The following is a 15966-nucleotide window of genomic DNA, read 5'->3' on the forward strand; positions in this document are numbered from 1 at the left end:
ACGTTGATCCATCCCGAAGTACGAACTCCATGGCTTCAACCACCAGCAACTTCTCAGTCTCCAGCCAACACCCTTCAGTATACGTACTGCAAAAGCAAGCACCATGACCGCCGCACCCGCAACTGTATCCTCCAGCCTAGATTTGATCGGCAACACGCCGGTGGTCCGCCTCCGCAAAGTCGTCCCCGACAACCATGCCGACGTCTACCTCAAAGTCGAAACCGGCAATCCCACCGGTTCGCACAAAGACCGAATGGCGCGATCAATGATTGAAGAAGCCGAGCAACGCGGAGACCTCCGACCCGGAATGACCGTGGTCGAAGCCACCGGCGGGAGCACCGGGTCCGCGCTCGCCTTCATCTGCGGCGTCAAGGGCTACAAGTTCCTCGTGGTCTCGTCCGACGCTTTCGCCACCGAAAAGATCCGGACGATGCGTGCCCTGGGGGCGGAGGTCGAGCTCATCCACAGTCCCTCAGGCCAGATCACGCCTGATCTGGTCCCGTCCATGATGCGACGCGCACAAGAGATCGTCGACACCGGCGACAACTACTTCTACACGAATCAGGCCACCAACCACGACGCGCTGATCGGCTACGAGGGCATCGGCAGGGAATTGCTGCAGCAGTTTCCCGACGGGATCGATGCCTTCTGCGGCGCTGTGGGCGGTGCGGGCATGGCGATGGCTGTCTCCAGGGTCTTGAAGGCCCAATGGCCCCAGACGCGCGTGGTAGTGCTTGAGCCGGCGTCTTCACCAGTCATCACCGAAGGTCGCGCGGGCACGCACCAGGTCGATGGGATTGGGCTCGGGTACATGCCCGCACACTTAGATCGGGAGCTCTATGATGAGGCGCGCGGCATACCGGAGGAAGACGCCCGTGCGATGTGTCGGCGTCTTGCGAGAGAAGAGGGTTTGTTGGTTGGAACGTCGACGGGGTTGAATGTTGTCGCTGCGATTGCACTGGCGAAAGAGCTGGGGCCGGGAAAGACGGTTGTCACGGTCGCTTGTGATACTGGGTTTAAGTACATGAGTGGCAGTCTTTTTGCCGACGATTAGACTTCGAATGGCCTCAAATAGACTTGTATTGAAAGACTGTCTCGAAGGTCTGAAGATTTGATAATTGATGAAAATGCTGGCGTGGGCCGGGAGTTGGTGGAATTCGCGGTGCCATCGTGGTTTGTTGGGCTGTTCGTTTACTTTTCTCTTTCTTTAGCCTGCTACCTTTCGCCTTGGTAATTATTCAAGTCATTTTAAGAAGGTTTCGTATGGCATTGAGTGCGTTTCATATACCTTGGGGCCTTTCAATGCAATGGTGAAGATATTCAAGGGAAGTCGGAAATAGAATGGCCGAGCTCCAAGTCGCGGTCCGCTTACAAAGCACACAAGGCAGCAAGAACAAGGTTGCCACGAGGAGATTTGTCAGCGGCATCGGAAGACCGGGGTTCTTCATCCGATCTTCTGTGGTTGTGCAACCTTTTCTTTCGGCATATCAGACCCCTATAGATCGTTACAACCTCGATAGACTGCCTCAAGCATTTATACCCCCATCTAAATGTTTCCCTCGCCGTCCTCGGCAGAGAAGTCTGACGAGGAGATCCGGAGGCCCAGGAAACGTATTGCGAGGGCGTGCGACTCGTGCTTTAAAAGAAAGGTCTGCCTCGCCACCTGGACTGTACTTCTTCTTTCTGGTCTCTGACGTCCTGTAGATCAAATGTGATGGCGCGCAGCCGCAATGTAACTGGTGTAGTCATCATGACATTCCGTGCACGTTCGAGAGGGTGACCGTGAGGAAGCGGAAGATCGCTAAACCTGTAAGGGGGTATGCATGGCCACCGCATCCAGAAGACACTCATTTGCTTGACCCGGGGGAAATCTAATCGACCGTAGGAATGCTAGTCCAGGAGATTCATCAGATCTAGCCGAGCGAATTGAGCGGATAGAGAAGCTCTTGGGCAGCAAGTTGATGAATGAACCGGGTTCGTCGAAATTGAGCATAGCCTCTTCGGCTTCGCTGACTGATGTCAAGCAGCCCCGGCCGGAAGAGACGACAATGTGCGGATTTGTGCACCAAGCAGTGTTCCAGACGTTCCAGACGTATCCTCTGAGGCTTCTCCCGCGCCTTACAAGCAGAACTCGGGCTCGTCGTCGGTGGCTCTGCACTTTGCAGGGCGCGAGCTCGGTGTGTTCAACTTGTTCACCGGTATTCCCTTATTGCTACCAGAGGGAAGGCAATGGGTTCAAGCGAGGACGGGGCAGAATGTTTCATTCAGCAGGCTAGTCAGCTCTGTTAGGACTCCGTGGGAACGACAGAGGGCGTTCAACTACGATGCTCTGATGATGAACTCCACCACAGAGAATGCATTTGAGCTCCCAGAACGGCACATCGTCGAGAGCTACTATAACATGTTCTGCTCGTCATTGATGCGGCTGATCTTCCCGGTTTTGGATCCGGTCTTGTACAGAGAGACCATCAACGCAGCATACGAGCAGCCACATGGCCGGGTCTCATATGAGAGGGCAAGCGTTCGAGCTTCTATCTTTGCGTTCGTGGCTTTTGCAAGTCTCATACCCACCCCTGAGTATGAACTACACAGAGGGTTGGTTCCGGTGGATAACGAGGCTTATATTGTCAAGGCGCAGTATTTCGTGCCTCAGATCTTGCAAGAAACAAGTTCCCTGGAAGGACTGCAAGTGATTACAATGCTGGTAAGTCTACGCCTTTCGGATTGTACATCCTGCCTTACCTATCAACAAAAGCATTTGATGCTATCAATGGGTCTCTTGCTGGTCATTGCTGCTCATACAGGGGATGATGCTTGCATATCGTTTGCTAACCCCACATAGGCAGTGTACGAGCTTGTGACCGGAAACCTACAATCCGCAAACTACTACGGTGGGCTAGCCGCTCGCATGATCTTCATCCTTGGAGGTCACACGGCGTTCTGCTATTCGCCGGAATACCTGGCGTCGCTTCCCGACGAGACCAGCGTGCGCACCCAGCAGCACATCCGGCGCATCTTCTGGCTCTGTTACACGTTCGAGAAGGACGTCTCCCTGCGCACGGGGCAGCCGCAGACCTTCAGCGACGACAACTGCGACCTGACCTTACCCCCCAACTACATGGACACCCTACACGCGCACGGCGCGGACTGCATGCTGCCGATCCGCAAGACGGACGAGGACCCGCTCTACCCGGTGGACATCCGGCTTAGTATCATCAAGTCGCGGGCGTACAGCGCGCTGTACTCGTTCCGGGCGCTGAAGAAGACCGATGCGGAGCTTCTGAAAGATATCCGCGAGCTCGACGACGACCTCGAGCGCTGGCGGCTCTCGATCCCGCAGCAGTGGCGCCCCACGCTCTCCTTCTCCCAGGAGACCCCGGACCCGGACGCCAACATGCACAAGGTGATGCTGCGGCTGAACTACCACCTGTGCATGACCATCATCCACCAGGCCAGCAGCCGCTGCCAGTCCTGGACGAAGGACCAGTTCGGGATCATGGACGGCGTGAATTCCAGCCTGGCCCTTTCGGTCGAAGCGAGCCGCTCCACCTTGCTGTATCTCCAGGCGTCTGAGCACGTTCTGGTGGCGGGCATATTCTGGTTAGTCTCATCCCTTACAACCCACTTGGCATCTCTCTCTCTCCTTCGCCTGTTCCCGTTTCATCCAGCACACGAATGAATTAGCATTCCCCTAACCCCCGCAAACAGGACCCTCATCTTCTACCCCATGTCCGCCCTCCTCGCGATCTTCTGCAACATCCTGCAGAACCCCACCGACCCGCAGGCCACCAAGGACCTGGGCCTCCTCAAGACGGCCAAGGGCATGATGGAGCGGATCTTCCTGCGCCAGCCCGCCTCGGTCAACGAGATCGTGCACATCAAGATGGTCGCCGACTTCGTGACGGAGCTGTATCGACTGGCTAGCTGCGCGATCGAGAAGGCCTGGAATGAGCGGGCTGCTGCGTAGTCTCCCTCTATTCTTCTCTTCTTCTTTGCTTGATAATACTTGATTTCCTTGTTAGAGGGGTCTGGCGTGAGGCGCTGGATTGCGCGGGTCGGGATTGTCTTTGTTGGGTTACTTCAAGAGGGTCGTTGCATTGGGGTCTACTGCCTAGAAGGTGCTTGTATAGACCCGGCATATATAGAGGACGGAGAGACTTATAGATCCGGATGATTGCAGCTGTATCAAGGGAGATGTGGGGAGGTTATGTACAGCTAGACGCACGGGAGCATGTATCATTCATGCTTCGATTAGGGCATTGACATGAGCAATGATCGAAACTACGCTACTATACAGATATAAATAGCGACAAGAACCGATTATAGAATACAAAAGGAGACAAGATCTTATATAAAAAGTTTTCATATTCATTTGAGCTATTCATCATATGCTGTAGCAAGGGATCCTGGAAACTGGGGCAAGTCAGCAATGCGATTCAAAATCACTTGAATGACAGTAATGGCTGAAATGTAGGCAAGACAAGCTTTGAGAGCTTGGTTTCAGAAGAATGCGAATGAAGGATGCGTAATTGTAATCAAAAAGTACACAAGTACTCTCAGATGGGGTTGAAACATAAATAAACGCAAATCATCATAGTAGGATTGGAGATGTGGGAAGGTGTTCTGTTGAAGCTTACCATTAGTACAGTAGACAAAATCGAGATGCGATGCTGAAAGAGTTCACTGAATTGCATTGCTGAGGTAGGCCATCATTATGCCTTGACCAAGGAGGTATCATGGTAGATCACGGCGGGAGAAAAAATGAGTAGGAATTTAAAGGCGCGGGATTAGTGCGACACGTGATCGCACAAGGAACAATGACGGCCCGGGATTGATGTGGATGGCTCCGCGCAGCGCGAGGTGCATGTCGCGGTCGGCCGGCACGACCTGAAGATCTCGGTGTAGACTTGATGACTTTAGCAATAGTCATGGGTCATGATCGACTTGCCCAGTTTCTCCTCCTATTGAAGCTGATCTGGGACTGAATCGCGCTTTTGTAGTACAGCTGAGCAGCTAGACTCGGCAGCACTAAGCTGCGGGACGTAGGATGCCGGAAAAAAAAAAGCGATCTGGTAGAAAAAGCTCAACTATTGATCTTCTCGTCCAACAGATCCCAGACCAGTTTTGCGTCCTCAACGGCTTGCTCGTCCGTGGCCAGACTTTGTTTGTTATCCTTGTCGGCCTGCGCTGACGCTTGCGCAGCTTGGCCGTCAGCCTCGAGCCGCTCCAGAACTCCCGTGATTTCTGCCTTGAGCTTGTCCATTTCTTCAACCTCCTGCTTCGTTCGGTTCAATTGTTCTTCCATCATCATGATCAGCGACTCGCGAGCCTGGTGCGGCCGGTAGAGGTTCAGGAGGTGGTGGGCGTTGATGAACAGATTGCGCAGGTCTTCCACCTTGGCCTCGAACTGTTCCGGAGCGACCGAGAGGATGCCGACGAATTCCAGGAAGTTCAATAGGAGGGACTTGCTGATTTTGAGTAGATAGTATGCGTGGTTCAATGGCCGTGTCGGTTGGGATGGTTCTTGTTCATCGGTCTCGGCAGGCGGGGTCGAGGGATAGAGCTGTGTGATTCCTTGTTCTTGGAGCGATGGTAAAGCGGTTGACAACTAGACGAGAATATGAGTAGCGGGCCTATGATGTGCGGGGAGGTACGAGGACTGACGCTTTGAAGCTCCCCGAAAACGCTATAATGTCCGGACGTCGGGATTGCTGGTGGTACGAGACACCGTAGCTCAGGTGGAAGGTCCAGTTCGCGGAGCTCAGCTGGCGTCCATTTCTTCTTCCGCGGCTTGCCATCCTCGCCTTTGGAAGCTTCTTTCTTGATTTGTTCCAATCGCTTGATGTTATCGGGGGTGAAGTGTTTCCATAATGGCGGGGGCGGAGCGAAGGCCGTCGTAAGAGTTCTTGGTTGCCCTGCTTCGGCCATTCTTTATGTGGAAGTATCCGATTGCAGGGACAGTTGCCAAAAGATCGGTTGATTTGGCGGATTGCGTCTGGACTCAGATGAAGCGGAAGAGTCAAGTTGGATTGAGGCGGCGGGAATGCGGAGACTGGGCGGAGTTGGTCCGTGCTCAGACGCCGGCCAGCGCGGCCACTTTCCATCTCCGCTTCGCTGATCTTCCTCTTGGTTTGATTTCAATTCATCAACACCCACCCTCTTCGGCGCTGACGATTTGCCGGCCTTGCAAGGCCTTTTTTCCTATCTGATAGACTGCTCGAAATATGCCTCGCAATGGCTTTGCTGCTGGTACAGCATCCCCCCTTACTCACCAGAGCGAAATAACCGGCACGATGTCTCGTCTTTATCAGCGATCGTACCCCGTGCTGGACACTATCGCGCTGGCGTGTATTGTCGGTTTTTGGATATTGGTAGGCACACGCTTTGCCCCGGTGACTATCTTGCTATGAAGGCTAACTTTCTTGCGCATATCTAGATACAACTATTTGTTACCCCCTTCCACCGCATGTTCTCCTTGGACAACAAGGCAATCCAATATCCCTTCGCCGTCGTCGAGAGAGTTCCAGTCGGTAAGGTCTCCCATACTCCCAAATGATAGATATGCTCGTGTGCTCACTACTGGCCTCCAGTCTGGTCCATTGTATATGCCGGTGTCATTCCTTTCCTGATCCTCCTCGTTTGGGCTGCGACGTTTCGACCCTCCCCTCACAAAGTTCAAGTCACCCTGTTGGGCTTCTTGATCGCTGTCATGTTGACATCACTGATCACTGATATAATCAAGAACTCTGTTGGTCGACCGCGGCCGGATTTGATTTCGCGCTGCCTTCCCAAGAAGGGAACCCCGGCAGAGTCGTTGGTCGCATGGACTGTGTGCACGCAGTCAAGTGAACATATCCTTCAAGAAGGGTGGAGGAGTTTCCCCAGCGGACACAGCAGCTTCTCATTTGCTGGATTGGGCTATTTGACACTGTAAGCTTCTACGTTCCATTATATAACGAAAGGCTGCTAACCACTGTCGGATCATAGGTTCCTGTGCGGCCAGATGCGCATTTTCCGACCCCGGACCGACCTATGCCGTTGTCTAGTGGCATTCGTACCGCTATTGTGCGCCCTTATGATCGCAATCTCCCGCTTGGACGACTATCGTCATGACGTCTACGATGTTACGTGCGGCTCAATCCTTGGCTTCTTTGTGGGCCAATTCTCGTACCGCCGCTATTTCCCACCCCTGCGCTCAGTCACATGCGACGAGCCTTACGGAAGGGAAGAGATCTCAGGCTCTGACGGCTTTTCCAAAATTGCGGATGATGAAGAGCAGCAGATAGGATCAGCCTCGCGCCAATGGGAGGCTCGGGAGGAGTCCTATGCACTTGCCCAGGCGACGTCGCCTCGTGGTCGGTAGCCATACTCTTTCTACTTATTTTTTCGTTGTATTCTGTGATACCCTAGAGCTATGTGGGGGCGGTACATGGTTATTGTTTGCTTTTTGCTACTCTGATCCTGTCTACCAGTGATTTGTATCTTGCATGTTTGGATAAATCCTATTCCTGGTATTATATATTTTGGAATTGTCTCTTCTCTACTTGCACGCGCTATAACTTGGATATATCCCTGTATCTCACATTCGTCCATTCTTTCACATCACGGAAATCCATGACTTTGTTGGGACCTCCGAATCTGCCCAGCGTGTCATTCCAATCTCTGTTAGAGGCAATCTCTGGACTCCACCGGATCAGCTCGTGGACCTTCGCCGGGACCTTATCTTCCATAGCGTCGACGATCAAGCTTCCAATGGATGGCAGATATTTGTAGCCTATTGTCATGATGATAGTCAGCACTTGCACACCTTCCCGGGATTTGCAATTCAGAGAACCTACCTCTGCCTGAAGCGCCGCAACCCAGAATGAGCGACTTGTGTTGTGGGTGACGATCAATGATAAACTCGCGATTGGCAGTATCGGCACACCAGCAGATGCGCGCAAAGCTGAACGGGCGATTTGCAAGTTGAGGCACCGTTTCCGCAAGAAGCGCCCGTACTCGCTTTTCGGACTCCAGAGGCACTTGCGTCATCTCAAAGGGCAGGCTCTGCGACTTGCCCTCCGGGGATTGGATCATGTTGGTGTAGCCAGGATGCTCGTCGCAGATCTTGATCTCTCCCTTCTCCTCATCCGGCTCGAAGAAGAATCCTTTCTCGATATTGAAGATAACGGGCATGTTCTTGTAGAGCGGACGCTCCTCAGGCGTCAGCGCGATATGAACAAGCGTCCAAGCGGTCGGACGCAGTTGATCCTTGAAGTCCAGGAATTGCCCTGCGTTTGCACCCGCGCAGAGGATCGTTTGGTCCGCCCGCCAGATCTTGCCGTCCGCCGTGACGGCGCCCTTGACGTCGTTGTTCTCGAAGATCAGCGTGATCACCTTGCCAGCCGGGTTTCCAGTCACGAATCTCACACCCAGTCTCTGAGCTTCTCTCGCAGCAGCCACGAGGGCATTGCGGGCATGGGCCCAGCCGGCGCCGGAACGGAGGAAAAATCCCTTCCAACCTGGGAAACCGCCCTTGAGCACCTCGGGTGCGAGGCTCTGGAACTGCTCTGGTTGAGTCATTTCGACGAGGTTCGGATCTGCCTCGGGCCTGACCTTGACACCCAGGCGGCTCAGTCCAGCTGGCGTGCAAGCCGACATCAGCAGGCCCGTGTCGTGGTAGTATGGCTTGAAGAGGGTGTCGTTCAGCCACCCTTGGAAGGCTTGCTCGCCGAGCATCTCGTTCACCTCAATTTCATCCTTTCTGTTGCTATATTGCCCGGAAGAAATGACCTTATTGACATCGTTTCCAGCCGAGATGGCAGACGGGACGGGGTAGGGGTCTAGGACTGTGACATTCTTGTACCCTCTGCGAGCGAGATGAAGGGCGGTAGAACAGCCCCAGGTACCTGCTCCAACAATCAAGATGGAGGAGTCTTTCGTGACCATCGTGGCGGTGTTGTGGCCTCGGATGCAGTATGTGACGGGATCAGAAGGTGAATGTGGCGAGGTTTGTACGGAGAAGAAAAGCTGCGTCCTGCGTTGTCGCCCTCACAAGTGAAGATGGATATGATAAGGCCAGGCTCGTCTACTGTCAGACTGACTCTTATAAGGACACAAGACGCCAAGTCGCTGGGATCATGAGATGTTGCCATTTTCTGGGTGATCGATAGCCAGGAAGGTCCACGCGATGCTCATCGATAAGAGCGGACATGCCTCCAAGTCTCCAACACAGCATAATTTACCTAAGGTTCCCCGCATTGGACTGTGCAGCGATACGATACGATAAAAGCTTCCTTCCGTGGATTCTGTCCGGCTGCAGCTCCGATGGGCGGGGCCGCTCCTAATCGCCGACCTCGGCCCAGCGAGAAGGGCTTAGGCTTGCCCTTAGTATGACAGAGCATCACTGCGACCAAAACAAAGGCTTTTTCTTGTCTGGGGCGATGGTGTCAATTGTCAAGTGCATGAGGTAAAATGGTTTCCCGGGGCTAGACCAACATTTGCTATCATACGAGCTTGGTCGCCACAGGCGTTGAAATGTGTAAAGACCATTGCATCCTACAAGATATACTCGGGATTTATCAGTGCCGCTCGCTGTCATTCGCCCGCTTGGACCTTACCTACTTTTCAAATCTTGTCGCGTGGCTTGAGGATTACTTCCAGGTCCAATGGCGCCTCTCAATTTGCTTACCCCGTTTTCGACTCCGCATTATGGTAGTCCATCCCGTTGAGATCGGCCTCAGCCGCTTCTTCTATCAGGACAAGCCTCTAATCTACTGATTTCCCTACCGTCTGGTCGAATCTTTTAGTGCATGGTTTAATGGCTTATCTATTCCTTCAGTATGGAATTCTACCGGTCAGTCGCTCAAGGCGCGATATCTGTCGCCGCTGGCTACAAAAGCCGGCATGGGAATGCCAGATGATTCAGTATCCTCCGGAGAATAATCTTCGTACGTTTTCTGCCCTCACCTGCTCTTCCAGGCGATAAACATTTCCCACTTCGCCTGGCATACGTGCTCTCATGACACAGATTCAGTCAGAGACACTGCATGGCGCAGATGTCGAGAACTATGCTGCGGAGCCAGTCTCCTCTGGCGATGGCATCTCCAAGAAGCCCTTGAATAGCGCCGATGCCTTGGAGATCGCCATCGGGGAGAGTAGTACCGTTGAGTACACCATTGACTCCGACAACTCCCCATACCTGGAAGTACGGGCCAACGTGCCAAACACCGACGACCCCACACTGCCCGTCAACACGTTTCGAATGTGGTTCCTTGGCATTGTTTTCACTCTGGTAGGTCCTGCCCCTCGCCGAGATCTAGCTTGCATACTGACTGCCATCCAAGATCGGCACGGGTGTGAACCAGTTCTTCTCCATGCGATATCCGAGCGTGACCATCACCTCGCTCGTGGCGCAGCTTATCAGTTATCCGGTGGGTTGCGCCTTCGCGAAGGCTCTACCCATCACGAAGTACAGAATTGGGCGGTGGGAACTGGATATCAACCCGGACCATCATTTCAACATCAAAGAACATGCGGTGATCACGATAATGTCGAATCTCAGTTTCAATCAATCATGGGTATGAAGTCTTTGGCTCTTGGCGGCCTGTGCTTTGGGGTTACTGACGATAGCACTCAAACCAGGCCAGTGCGATCATTCAAGCACAGAAAGTGTACCTCAACATGTCGACCCCAGTCGGCTACCAGATCTTACTCTCCCTGACCATGCAATTGTTCGGGCTGGGCCTTGCTGGCCTGACCTACCGCTATATCGTTGAGCCACCGCAGATGGTATGGACTGCTGGGTGATCCGAGTAACTAACAGACCTGGCTAATACTATCATCAGATCTGGCCTTCAACACTTGCCAATGTTGCACTTTTCCAAACACTGCACAGTGGGGCTAATCCTATCGCCGACGGCTGGAAGATCTCTCGATACAGGTTCTTTCTGTATGTCTGCATCGGGAGCTTCTGCTGGTATTGGTTCCCTGGGTATATCTTCACGGGCCTGAGTACTTTTGCTTTTATCTGCTGGGCGGCTCCTAGTACGTACGCCAACTCTCCCCAAAACGATTAAACCCCACTAACACTGGGGTAGACAACAAAGTACTGAACAACCTGTTTGGAATGACGACTGGTCTCGGCTATCTACCCACCACGTTTGACTGGAGCCAGATCGCATACAACACATCGCCGCTGACCATCCCATTCTGGGCCCAGGCCAACGTATTTGCGGGATGGTTCTGTCTGTTCGCCGTGGCAGCGCCCATTCTCTACTACACCAACACCTGGTATACCGCGTACCTGCCTCTGACGAGCTCTGACGCGTACGACAACACTGGAAACCTCTACAACTCAAGCCGTATCCTGGACGAAGCCGGCACGTTCGACGAGGAGAAGTACAAAGCGTACAGCCCGATCTTCCTGCCCGTCACCTTCTCTCTCAGCTACGGAGTGGGCTTCGCTGTCCTGAGCTGCCTGATCACGCACGTCCTGCTATACCATACAAAAGACATAATCAGCACGTTCAGAGGCCAGAGCAAGAAAGACATCCACGCGAGACTCCTGTCCCGGTACCCGGATGTTCCTTGGTGGTGGTATGCGGTGCTCACGGTACGTACAATGCTATCACTTATGCATGTCGGTTGTCTAACGTGTCCAGGTTGTCATCGTGGGTCTTTCCATCATGACTCAGTACGTTTGGCACACGGGACTTCCCTTCTGGGGTCTCTTCATCACGCTGGCTCTGGCAGTGATCTACGTGATTCCCGTCGGGACGGTGTATGCAATTGCCAATCTTAACAGTAACAACTTGACGGGGTTGGGTGAGATTATCTGCGGATACCTTCTTCAGGGGAAGCCCCTTGTGCTGTTGATTTTCAAGGTGCGTACCACACTCTACCAAATACCACTGTGTTATGCTAATAGATGCCAGTTCTACGCATACACCGGCTTGAGCCAAGCAATGTACTACGCAGCAGACATGAAGGTACGTCGCACGCACCCGCCTCTTCTTCTGGAAATCATCTAAAAGACATCTCGTATAGCTGGGGCTCTACATGAAAATCCCCCGCCGGACCCTCTTCGTCGCGCAGCTCATCGCCTGCATCCTCGGCACTCTAACCCAAAGTACGCATCCACCCCCGCAACCCATCCTCACCTCTCGTAGACTAACTCAAGAACAGACGGCGTCCTCCTCTGGATGCTAGGCCACGTCAAAGACGTCTGCTCCGAAGACCAACCGGACAACTTCACCTGCCCCCAGGGCCGAGTCAACTACAACAGCGCCGTCTTCTGGGGAGGTAAGCTCGAACCCGACAACCCAACCATCAACCCCCTTCTCTACTTCCCCAAGAACGGCCCATACTAACAACCTACTGTAAAACAAAAAGCCATCGGCCCCGCGCGCCTCTACAACATCGGAGCCATGTACTCGGGCCTCCTGCACTTCTTCTGGCTGGGCGCCCTCCTCCCGATCCTGACCTTCTTCGCCCGCAAGAAGTATCCCAACTCGCAACTCCTGAAAGCCATCCACTGGCCGATCTTCTTCGCGGGAACGGGGAATCTGCCTCCTGCTGTACGCCCCCAAAACCCTCATTCCCTCATCACCATCAGAATCGCCCCTCCCACCACGAAACAACACAATACTAATTGGGTCGCAGACCGGGATCAACTACTCCACCGCCTTCGTGGTGAGTTTCATCTTCAACAAGGTATGTGCCTTCCCAATCACCATACCCCCCAAGCCACCCACCACCTGGGCCCCTACGCAACACCCACTCACAAAGCTCATGGGTGGCCAGCTCATCAAAACCCGTCGCCCCCACTGGTGGGCCAAATACAACTACGTGCTCTCGGCGGCGCTGGACTCGGGCGTCGCCGTCGCCGCCATCGTCATCTTCTTCGCCCTGACCCTACCGGGGGTCACGTTCGGCTGGTGGGGTAATACTGTTAGTGGCGGGACGGTCGACGGGAAGGGGACGCCGTGGTTGGAGCTGCGCGGGAACGAGACGACGTTTGGGCCGAGGGTTTGGGGCTGATATATATCCTATATCTACTGTCCGGGAGGCTGGGTTTGGGTTGTTTATAATTAAGATGTTTTGAACACGAGGAGGGGAGGGGGTTGTTTTGGGTTTGGTCTTTGGCTAATACTTGGAGGATATAGGTATGAGATGAATCTGCCATAATCGATCATTCATATAATCTGACAGTAGTGGCGTTGACGTTGGGACAGGTAGGGTTGGTGGGACTAGAGTACAGTACCTAGTATTGATTAAGGTAGTGAGATTATTCCTAGGCCGGGTACATATTTGCGGCGGATGAACTTATATACTAGGGACCGAAAGCGACGCGCCCGCATGTGCAAGCCCACAAAAGATCCGCCAACGCCGTCCACGAACACCCCTTGAAGCAGAACCGAGATAACGATCAAAAAAACCCGCTAAGTGAAGGAAGATACATGCCCCATTCTCCAGCATAATGCAAATAAATCATTCTCCCCCAGCTACTCGATGCTCATATTCATGAGCCCGTCGTTCGTCTCGTTCATCCCCTGCAAGCCCACGCGTTTGGGGTTCCCCGAGTGGCCGCTGGTCGTGGGGCGGGCCCCGTGCTCGCTGACGCTGGGCCGGTCGGCGAACAACGACCCCAGGTTCGAGCGGGGCGCCCCCCAGATGTTGGGGCTGGTGTCCTTCACGGCGGGCGAGTTCGGCATGATCGGGCTGCTCTGGGCGCTCATGCTGGGCGACACGGCGCGGCGTTTGAACAGGTTGGGGTCGAAGTCGTCGTCGCGCCGGCGTTTGCGCTTGATCTGCTCCCCGAGAAAGCCGGACTGCGTGGGGTGCGACGAGGAGGCTTCGCTGCGCGACCCGGGCCGTTCGTGCGGCTTGGCGAATTCGTGGTGGTGGTGGTGGTTCTGGGTGGTCGTCGTGGAGGGGGTGAAGTCCATGGTGAGGTCGTCTTCGGAGACCGAGGAGGCCCCGTGCTGGCGGGGCGGGGGCGGCGGAGTGCGGTATCGTTCGTCGAACGAGTTCCAGAAGTTGATCCCGCCCGAGTTTCGATGGACCTGGTCACTGAACTTGGGCTCGTCCGGGCTGGCTGCGGTGGCCCCGGCAGTGCCAGGTCGGTCCTCGGGGAGGTGTGGGGTGGTGGATGGCATGAAGGATTCGAGGGATGGAAGTGCCCCCAATGGTGATTTGGGCGGTACCTCGGGCTCGCTCTCCCGGACTTGTCGAATCACTTCCGCTTCGCGCTTGGCTTCGCTGTCGATCGGAGCGCCTTCTTCCATCAACGCTGCTCTGATGCGGGCGAAAGTCTTGGTTTTTGGCTGGGATATACCATTAGTAGCTGGTCTCTCCACGTAAGATGCCGAATCACCTACCAGAAGACTGCCTCGGCGAGTCACAGCACGACGTATCACCCCCAGAGGCCCGCCCTCGGAGTTTGACGCATTGGGGCTCTGTCCCCGCATAGCGCGATGCTCTCCTTCATCACTGACGTCCGACAAACGCAAGTCCCGGGTCCCCAAGCTCAGACTTCCTCGGCGCGACGAGACGCTGCCTCGGGCTGCGAAGTAACCGCCGTTTGGATTCTCGATGCTTTTCATTACCGGAGGGGACAACGGCCCGGGACTTTGCTTAGAGCTGCCACTGCTGGAACTGTGCCGGCTGCGTCCTTTCCGGAAACGAGCACGCTGAAAGCTCATAAGGCTGGCCGCCGCCTGCGAATAGCCGCCCATCCATTCACTCCCGGGACTAGACACATTGCCCACCGCGAACGGACTCACTCCACCTCCAAACTTCTTCGCTTGCGGAGTGTTGGTGATCATGAAGTCGTCCCGATCGCCAATCATAGGCTCGTCATCCTCCTCGCTACTGCTCGTGTCCGATTCCATCATGTTAATGCTCGAGACGGAGCTCGAGATCGCAGTTCGGTCGCCGGGGTTCGAAGTTGAGAACGGATGAGCAGATGCCGACCCCAACGACCCGCGACGTTGTGGGATATTCACTCCGCGCCCGCCGACCGTAGGCGAAGAGTCTGGCGATGCTTCGGCAAGTGTGGAATGGTGAAGGTTGGTACAGGCACGGGAGAAGTCGAGGCCTCGTGAGCGACGGGGCAGCACCGAGCCCGGCGAGCTATAGATTTGGGAGGAATCGAGCTTGGGGGAAAGCGGGGCACGGTTGGACGCGGACAAGGAGCTGGAGCTGGAGCCGGGTGTTTTGGAGGGAAGGTTCAAGGGGAAATTGTGCATAAACGGTCGATGAGGGGTCTCCGGGGTGGATGAAAGCGAAGAATCATCCTTACTCGGCGGTCGGGAATCGATGGGATGGTGGGGGGTCGCGGAAACCGGCTTTGCAGCGTCGGAGAGAGAGCGTGAGGCCGGCGATGGGCGTAGAGGGGGTCCTAGCGACCTGCTCCTGTCGACCGCATGGTCGGTGTCGATGCCTGATTTAGTGTTTTCGGTCCGCTGAGACAGTTGTTCGCTCAGCCGACTCGCAAAAGGTATGGCCAGGCTGTGCGACAAGCTCGAGGGGGCTTGCGATGATGACATAGTAGCGATGAGATCAGTTTCCAAACACGTGTCAAATGCTGCAGCTTGGAATTATTCGACGAGAGAAATCATGGTGACAATCGATCTGGTTTGGTCTGGTTTGGTCTGGTCCGGTCTGGGGTGGCGGGTATTCTTCGAGAATCACCGCAAGGTCCGCTCGTACTCGGGCAGATCGACGTAATGCCGCTGAAAGGGGTGAGGAGTTGTCGAGTCTTTTTAGTTATGTTGTTGGAGGATGTAAAGCTTTAAGATCATAGATTCATATATGCGAATGAGAAGAATGAGAAGTACAAGGGGGTACGGGATAAGGAAGATAGATTAACGGGCGGCAGGCGAGACAAGGCGATGATCGGAACTGGACTCGGAGACTGTTGAATGAGAGTGAGTGAATTGAGACTCCGAGGTCACTGGTGCATGCTGGGCGCGTTCTGGTTTC

At 54.5% G+C, this 15966-nt stretch overlaps 7 protein-coding genes across 7 annotated transcripts; 4 read left to right on the forward strand and 3 right to left on the reverse strand.

Annotated features, from left to right (window-relative positions):
• Positions 1-103: 103 nt before the first annotated feature.
• On the forward strand, positions 104-1048 carry BO66DRAFT_347585 (PLP-dependent cysteine synthase family protein; the record flags this gene model as incomplete). Its single annotated transcript, XM_025644626.1, has 1 exon — positions 104-1048. A coding segment is annotated over one exon (945 nt), but the record flags the coding sequence as incomplete, so codon positions are not given.
• A 502-nt stretch (positions 1049-1550) lies between these two features.
• On the forward strand, positions 1551-3967 carry BO66DRAFT_410620 (putative C6 transcription factor; the record flags this gene model as incomplete). The annotated part of the gene is made up of 6 exons (XM_025649254.1): positions 1551-1649; positions 1705-1817; positions 1895-1974; positions 2028-2704; positions 2843-3600; positions 3709-3967. The coding sequence occupies 6 exons, from the start codon at positions 1551-1553 to the stop codon at positions 3965-3967; spliced, it is 1986 nt and encodes a 661-aa protein (XP_025504917.1).
• A 1116-nt stretch (positions 3968-5083) lies between these two features.
• On the reverse strand, positions 5084-5928 carry med7 (mediator complex subunit MED7; the record flags this gene model as incomplete). The annotated part of the gene is made up of 2 exons (XM_025643683.1): positions 5084-5608; positions 5665-5928. The coding sequence occupies 2 exons, from the start codon at positions 5926-5928 to the stop codon at positions 5084-5086; spliced, it is 789 nt and encodes a 262-aa protein (XP_025504918.1).
• A 232-nt stretch (positions 5929-6160) lies between these two features.
• BO66DRAFT_419745 (phosphatase PAP2 family protein) lies at positions 6161-7624 on the forward strand. Its single transcript, XM_025649830.1, has 4 exons — positions 6161-6371; positions 6437-6530; positions 6591-6930; positions 6988-7624. The coding sequence occupies exons 1-4, from the start codon at positions 6225-6227 to the stop codon at positions 7361-7363; spliced, it is 957 nt and encodes a 318-aa protein (XP_025504919.1). The 5' UTR covers positions 6161-6224; the 3' UTR covers positions 7364-7624.
• Positions 7505-9408, reverse strand: BO66DRAFT_372082 (NAD(P)/FAD-dependent oxidoreductase). The gene is made up of 2 exons (XM_025645484.1): positions 7839-9408; positions 7505-7774 (listed from the first exon to the last, which is right to left on the reverse strand). Exons 1-2 carry the CDS (start codon positions 8926-8928, stop codon positions 7554-7556), a joined length of 1311 nt encoding a protein of 436 aa, XP_025504920.1. The 5' UTR covers positions 8929-9408; the 3' UTR covers positions 7505-7553.
• Positions 9409-9931: 523 nt separating this feature from the next.
• On the forward strand, positions 9932-13061 carry optE (small oligopeptide transporter, OPT family). The gene is made up of 12 exons (XM_025650387.1): positions 9932-10273; positions 10326-10559; positions 10624-10770; positions 10827-11025; positions 11079-11593; positions 11643-11864; positions 11916-11969; positions 12028-12109; positions 12166-12282; positions 12373-12557; positions 12643-12693; positions 12784-13061. The coding sequence occupies exons 1-12, from the start codon at positions 10001-10003 to the stop codon at positions 13018-13020; spliced, it is 2316 nt and encodes a 771-aa protein (XP_025504921.1). The 5' UTR covers positions 9932-10000; the 3' UTR covers positions 13021-13061.
• A 190-nt stretch (positions 13062-13251) lies between these two features.
• BO66DRAFT_347603 (uncharacterized protein) lies at positions 13252-15896 on the reverse strand. Its single transcript, XM_025644627.1, has 2 exons — positions 14361-15896; positions 13252-14306 (listed from the first exon to the last, which is right to left on the reverse strand). Exons 1-2 carry the CDS (start codon positions 15528-15530, stop codon positions 13485-13487), a joined length of 1992 nt encoding a protein of 663 aa, XP_025504922.1. The 5' UTR covers positions 15531-15896; the 3' UTR covers positions 13252-13484.
• Positions 15897-15966: the final 70 nt, after the last annotated feature.

This window comes from Aspergillus aculeatinus (genome assembly GCF_003184765.1).
Source record: "Aspergillus aculeatinus CBS 121060 unplaced genomic scaffold BO66scaffold_18, whole genome shotgun sequence".
NCBI classification, from domain to species: Eukaryota; Fungi; Ascomycota; class Eurotiomycetes; order Eurotiales; family Aspergillaceae; genus Aspergillus; species Aspergillus aculeatinus.

Excerpts from the sequence above, each read along its gene's own strand:
- BO66DRAFT_419745 (XM_025649830.1), top strand. The coding sequence starts at position 6,225 with ATGCCTCGCAATGGCTTTGCTGCTGGTACAGCATCCCCCCTTACTCAC. Across the intron at positions 6,372-6,436 it reads TTGTCGGTTTTTGGATATTG|ATACAACTATTTGTTACCCC; the intron begins GTAGGCACACGC and ends GCGCATATCTAG. Across the intron at positions 6,931-6,987 it reads GGATTGGGCTATTTGACACT|GTTCCTGTGCGGCCAGATGC; the intron begins GTAAGCTTCTAC and ends GTCGGATCATAG.
- BO66DRAFT_372082 (XM_025645484.1), bottom strand. The coding sequence starts at position 8,928 with ATGGTCACGAAAGACTCCTCCATCTTGATTGTTGGAGCAGGTACCTGG. Across the intron at positions 7,775-7,838 it reads TTGCGGCGCTTCAGGCAGAG|GCTACAAATATCTGCCATCC; the intron begins GTAGGTTCTCTG and ends TCATGACAATAG.
- optE (XM_025650387.1), top strand. The coding sequence starts at position 10,001 with ATGACACAGATTCAGTCAGAGACACTGCATGGCGCAGATGTCGAGAAC. Across the intron at positions 12,283-12,372 it reads CAGCGCCGTCTTCTGGGGAG|CCATCGGCCCCGCGCGCCTC; the intron begins GTAAGCTCGAAC and ends TAAAACAAAAAG. Across the intron at positions 12,694-12,783 it reads TGAGTTTCATCTTCAACAAG|CTCATCAAAACCCGTCGCCC; the intron begins GTATGTGCCTTC and ends ATGGGTGGCCAG.
- BO66DRAFT_347603 (XM_025644627.1), bottom strand. The coding sequence starts at position 15,530 with ATGTCATCATCGCAAGCCCCCTCGAGCTTGTCGCACAGCCTGGCCATA. Across the intron at positions 14,307-14,360 it reads CTCGCCGAGGCAGTCTTCTG|CCAAAAACCAAGACTTTCGC; the intron begins GTAGGTGATTCG and ends GGTATATCCCAG.